A 6457-nucleotide genomic window follows, 5' to 3' on the forward strand; every position below is an offset into this window, starting at 1 on the left:
TGTGAACAATTTTTTCAAATGCTTTTGCCATGACACAGATTATGCTAACAGGTCTATAATCCTTTAGCTCAGATGGGTTAGCTTTCTTTGGTATAGGCAAGACTAGAGATTTTTTCCATAATTGAGGGAAAACACCATTCATAAGACTAAAGTCAAATACATGACATATCACAGGTATTAATACGGAGAGGATAAGAGGACGGCCGCCGTCGGCGGCCCAGTATTGTCGGGCAGGGAAGGGGCCCATCCCCCATCCCGGACTGTATTGTTAGGCAGGGTAAGGGTAGGGGAGGTAGGGGCCTGGTGCGACACTGACTCACTGGCCGGACACGATTTCGCCCGCCAGCGCCCAAGAAATTGTTTTCTGGTCTCCGCTAGGTTCTCTTGCAGTACCGAGAGTAAAAGCTAGCTGACACCTTACAGTTACTTATAATATTCTTTTAGTTTTAGTCAAAGGCTAATTAAGTTATCATCTGCTACAAAAAAAGTTCCGTTCAGGAACGGATCGTGAAAGCAGATGATACGAATTCAAGAATTATTCCAGTCTATAATATTTCAGTGGAAGATCACGTTACGCATTACTTGTATAGTATAAAGATAATTTACAAATCTTAATTTACATTTAATGAGGTATTCACGCATAAAAAGATTTGGGTTGTGTTCTGTGTCTCCTATTTTTTGTAATGTTTTGAAGGGTCTAAGACAAAGTTAGTGTGAAGAGGGACGTAGAGACAGTTTGCGAGTGATACTTTTCAATAGAGACATGGTTTGAAAATAATGTTTCTGAATTCATTTAGTTCTGTCTCTTCATAGTTACATTAGAGTTTGAATTACCGCGCCGCGCGCGTTCCTCAGCCGAGACGGTCCGAGCCAAGCTGCGCTTCGAGCCGAGCGACGAGCCGAGTCTGCCGGAGGGAGGGGGCTGGGGGCGTCTGGCTGGGGGCGTCTGGCTGGGGCACGGCGGGCGGGACCGGTCCGCACCGCGCGCCCCTACACTACTGGATGACGTCATGCCTGGTGCCTCTCAGCGCTCCGCATGAGAGTACAAGCAATGATACATGGTTAAGTAAAGTATTATTAATTTTAGTTGTGTATAATGTATCATCTGCTAAAAATATTCTTGCCCCAAGTATAATCCGGTTGCGGCAAGAAAACATTTTTTCACTCGTTCTAGTGAAAGGTTATAAGCTCCAGCCGAGTGATGGGGGTCCCGTGCCGCCGCCTCACGAACTGTCTGCCATTCATTGATGATGGCCTTTCCTGGAGGTTGAAAATTCTTTAAGCACTGAGGCCTAGTATGCGGTAGTCCCATCTGGCACTGGCAGGCCAACTTGGCCGCCACATCGGCGTGTTCGTTTGGCAGGCTGCCTTTGTGGGAGGAAACCCAGGCCACTCATATCGACTTGTGGGGAGGTGGCTGATTGAAATCCTTAGGTTTGTGAGAGTGGGCGGCTCATGCATCGGTATATCCTTTCTTTACAGGGTGATATCCAAGTTTTGCTGTCAGAATTAATTGTGTTTCTGTTTAGGCCATTTATGTAGTCCACTAGCTAGTGGACTACCTTTTCTCTTAGGTGCCAGCTGGAGGGCTCTTACTTCAGCATCATATACACTGTAGATGTGGATGCCAGTTTATTGATGACGGCAACCTCCCGGTGTTTATTTACATCCACCATAGCAGCACCTACAGCTGGGGGTTGCTAAAGGCGAGAACCATCAGTTGGTAGGATGAAGTACCCTCTCCATGCCCCTTGTAAAAGGACATAAATATCCACTGCTGAGGCATTTGCTGGCAAATGTTTTGCCGCAACTGAGTGCTCAGGAGGGAAAGTGGACGACATCTTAGTGGGTAGGTCCCTTGAACAATACTCCACCAGGTAACCCAGGGTGATCTCCGATGTAAAAATCTCTGCTGTAGGTAGTGCTGTGCGAATCGAGTTTTTTGATTCGATTCGAATCGAATTTCTTCAAATTTTCTTCTGATCGAATCGAATCGGACCAAAACACTTCGAATCGAATCTTTCTAAATTCGCGAACGAATCGAATCGAATTTGCACCCCCCCCCTCCTCGCGATGAAAAAAGAAAATATGACCGTCGTGTCTGTGCTTAGTATGCAGAGCTTCCTATGAAAAACCTACGTCTCATTGCCAGGGCGCTCTCACGCGGCTCGTGCGCCCTTTTTGAAAGGTGCATACTTAACCGGGAAGATTCGGTGGCGAATCGTGACCGATTCGAAATTTTGAACCTTGCGGGGTCGAATCGTTGTGATTCGGATTCGACTCGAATCGAATCGGGCCCGATTCGATTCGATTTCGAACATTCGCACAGCACTACCTGTAGGTACTAATGCCTGCATCTGCCCTTGAATTATGGGTGGTATATATTCAGTGCGACGTCTCGGGAGCCTAATGCATTTGTCCAGAGTGGATGGAATTTTATTTGAGGAGATGCTCTTCTACTTGAGTAATACTTTTTGGATATGCAGTTTTTGCCTGATTCTCAAGGGCCTTTCCCCTACTTCTGTCAATAAGGCCTGCTTGGAAGTAGATTTCAGGGCTCCAGTCATAATCCGTGCTCCTTCGTTTTGTACACTTTCTAATTTCTTCCACATATATATCCTGCGTTATGGTCGACAATCTCTAAACCGTAGTCCAGGATTGGCAGCGACTCAGGTACCCCTTGTTATCTGTATACCTACCTACTCATGTATTCATTATTTCTTGCGTAGTCCAGTAAGTACACAGTAAATAATGAATACATAGCCAAGTACGCAGTATTTACTGCATACATGTTCATACTTAGGTTTCCAGAGTAAGAATGAAAAATAATAGTTCAGAGCCTTTTTGAATTTGTAGCGTAAAACAGTTTTTGGTGTTTCCTAAAGAATTGTGGCTTTGAAGTTTTTCCCTTCTTTTGCGCTCTGCCCCCTAAGCAGCTGTAAAGCAGATTTGCCACCACTCCCCTCTGAGGGGCGTGTCACGGGGGTGGTCAGCCCCACCCTTAGGGTAGTTTTTGAAAATCGTCGCGATCTCCACTGGGAACTTACTCAGTGCGTCCTACACATTCTCAACTGAAGTTTCAAGACTTTTCCAGGCCTCCTTAGTGTGAAAAATGTGGAAATTTCAGATAAGGGTTAGACAGTTAGGGGTAGTACAGCCCTTCAGGGGGCTGAAAGTGAAACAGGCACTTTGCTGTCGTTGCCCACGTTAAACTACTGGATTCCCTACAGAATTCGAGATTAAAACAAAAAAAAAAAAAACCTTTGAGGGGTTGGGAATGCCAGCGATAGGCTGCGAGGGTGGCTCTTCTGGCCCAGAGAGAAATGGGTTGTCGAAATACCGTGGATTCCATGTGGTTTCGTGGACCTTTCGTGGTGGTGGATACATCCACTAGATATCCACCACTATTTACCTTTCTAAAAAGTTGCATATAAAATCAGAAGAAACCATTTTTGCAACATTTCTCACTAAATGGTATTCTATTCTCAGGATTTAGTTGCTCGTACCAGTTGGTCTCAAATGTAGCCATGCTTCTCACTTTAAAACAGCGCCAACGAAACTGTTAGACCACACGCTTTACGCTTTTCATTCGTCATCTTCATTGAAGAGTAATCAGACAGTGTTCTTGACAGACCACCTTTCAAAAATTTCCGCCACGACACCATGCACGGAGAGTTTCGTTTCGCACGAAAATAGGTGGCACCGTGTATGTTGTTTACATTCGAATTGTCTTTTACTACATAAAACACACATTTTTAGGCGTAGGGGGGCGCTTGACCCATCAACATGAAGCGTAAAGTATGGCCTTTAAATCGGTATAGGCGTTTGGCTTGTGCGATCAGAAACTATTTGTTAAATCGAGGTTAATGTTGAGAGATGTTTCAGAGGAGAGCCAGCCGCGGGCAGTGGACTAAAAATAGTCCCAGTTTGAGTGGTTACATCTATTTCGGAGGGACGAGAATGCCCAAAACGAGCTTCAAACATGGTACCGTGGTCCTTGAGGAGGAAATGGGTAATATTGGTGACACTATAAATGCAAGTTGGATTTTCGAGTTTTGACCGTCTGCCAAAACCACTGTGCGGTGAGGGATATAGCCAAACGGACAAAATTTTAGTCCGAAAGATTCTACTTTCACGAGTTACCCCTTAGGGTGGTTGTAAGGATAGGCGGGCGGCGGGCTAACATAAGAAGTAGGAAAATGTGATTTTAAGAAAAGGAAGGAAAGACTTTAAAACAAGAACCAAGTGACCCAACTACCTGGCGCTTATAGCATACAAAAGGTAAAGATGACACCACAATTTGACCTCAATGGCTGCGAAAAAATCTGGATTTACACGTACTCCGAAAAGTTATTATGTCCCGCGGCTGAAGTTGCATGAGTTTCGACTTTGTTGCGATTTTCGAAACCAGCGGCTGGATTGCCTGCGTTAAGTTTTTGGTGTAACTACTGTGATCAACCATGAAATCCCACAAGCGCTTCTGTTTCTAGTGTTCATTACCTTGATAGTGCATGTTAAAGGCACCAAAAAGCTGCTGGCAAGCAGGTGCATCAGATGAGTTGCGAAAAACATCTCGAAGTTCTGAGACAAGTCTTTGACCCGTTGGTGATACTTGATGACATCAATCACCTCACGCTTAGAAGCAGCAACTTGCAGTTGCAGAGAGAGGGTGCGAATCAGAGCAGTCAATGTGATGAGCACAGAAAAAATCAGCGCCCACCTATTCAAAGAAATTCAGTATGTCAGTGCGACTCCCATTTAAAGGGATGGACAGTGGACAGACAGATGTACATTCCAACAAATATGAACGAACATAGTTATTGACGACCCGGTGCTGTGTGCCACGGCAAAAACTTTTGTCCTCTTTAAATTCGTACACAAGAACTAGGCAATTCTGGGAGAAGTGGTCAGAAATGTACGTCCGTCACGAGATTTGTGAGCGACGGATAGGCGCTACGTTTTTTCTTCAACACATGTCCTGAATCATCATCTCAAGACGCGTCGTGTCCAGTCATGTTTTGTACGAAGCCGTAGCACCTCCCAGTCACTCACAAATCAGGTGACGTACGGACACTCCTTCTTGAATTTAACCAAATAATAACTCTGAAATGAATAAAATATCTGACAATGTATCAAAAATTACGTGGTCATGAATCAAAAACATGAGAAAAAGAAAGAGCTTACTCCGAAGGGCGCATCTCTATTAAAACAAGGAAACCTTGTATCGAGGGGGTTTTACCTTGCGTAATACCCTGTACAACTGACCTAGGTATTACACGGTATGACGCACAATGTAAGGGAGGGTGGGGCAGTGTGTAACAGATTTGGGAATTTGGCTATAAAAGTCAATCCCTAAAAAAAAAAAAAAAAAAAAAGGGTAAATCGGGCGCAAAAAATTACATTGGACCTTTACTTAACATGAAAGTTGCTCGGATGTATTACTAGGCGCATTCCCGTATGACCTACAGCTTGTTGAAAAAAGGTCTGCATTTGTTACACACTGCCCCGCGCCGGGGCAGTGTGTAACGACAGTGGGGCAGTGTGTATCAAAGGCTAGGATTGAGCTCTGGAGACAGCTAGAAAGAGAGAAAACAGCTTCCCCTTCCTTTCTATTATAGCTGCTGATATAACAACAGTTTGTAGCAACTACTTTTATTGTTAACATGGAATTTTCTTAAAATTTTCAAGTTTTCAATTGAAAGGTTCAAATTCGTACTTATTTTGGATATATTTTGTGAACTTGAAATATGATCAAAAAGTTGTGCCTCAGTGAGACTGTTAGGGCACAGGCACAACAGTGATAAGCAAATAAGACGATGCGTACTGCCCTAGACTACCCCAGACGTTCATCTTACACACAGCCCCAGGGTACACAGCCTGTTTTGTGACCTCGTAGACCGAGAACCCTCGAAGTCGTGTTAGTGACAACGACTATTTTACAAGTGCTAAGCCCAAAGAGGAATTTTGGTGGAAGGAACGTGGGTTCCACGTAGACGTGGATTCAACGTCGAGTATCCACGTGATATCCACGTGGATTTGACTCCTTTATCCACGATATTTCGACGTCGAAATCACGTTGATTGAAAAACTTTTTTTTTTCAACCTTGAGTGGAGTTGAACCCTCGGTTGAACCTGGAACCTTTGAGTTAGTAGTCTTGTACCCTATCCATTACCCTACGGCGACGCTGCTGGAAGAGGAACGCCAGCTATCGGTCCCTTTCATAAGCACACGAACAGCGCCCCAGGCAGCTTTCTGGTTTATACGGCGTTGTGCGTTGTACGTTCAGAAGTATAGCCTTGAATTTAATTATTGTACTTCCTTGACAAAATTTTAAAATTTGTTCGACTATGAATACTTAGCTTTGAACACTATTTTTAACGTTGAACGCAATAGACGGTAAAGTGGATATCACGTGGATTCCACGTTCACTGTTAAAAATGTTATTAATATTCATAA

The 6457-nt window shown here is 44.2% G+C and overlaps 1 protein-coding gene across 1 annotated transcript in view; it reads right to left on the reverse strand.

Annotated features, from left to right (window-relative positions):
• Positions 1-6457, reverse strand: part of LOC127750730 (uncharacterized) — a 31251-nt gene that overhangs the window by 7503 nt on the left and 17291 nt on the right. The window contains exon 4 of the mRNA XM_052273098.1: positions 4501-4720. Coding sequence (XP_052129058.1) covers positions 4501-4720 — 220 coding nt within the window. The remainder of the gene's footprint in view (positions 1-4500; positions 4721-6457) is intronic.

The sequence above is a fragment of the Frankliniella occidentalis genome, unplaced genomic scaffold (genome assembly GCF_000697945.3).
Source record: "Frankliniella occidentalis isolate FOCC.00 unplaced genomic scaffold, Focc_3.1 Scaffold246, whole genome shotgun sequence".
Lineage (NCBI taxonomy): Eukaryota > Metazoa > Arthropoda > Insecta > Thysanoptera > Thripidae > Frankliniella > Frankliniella occidentalis.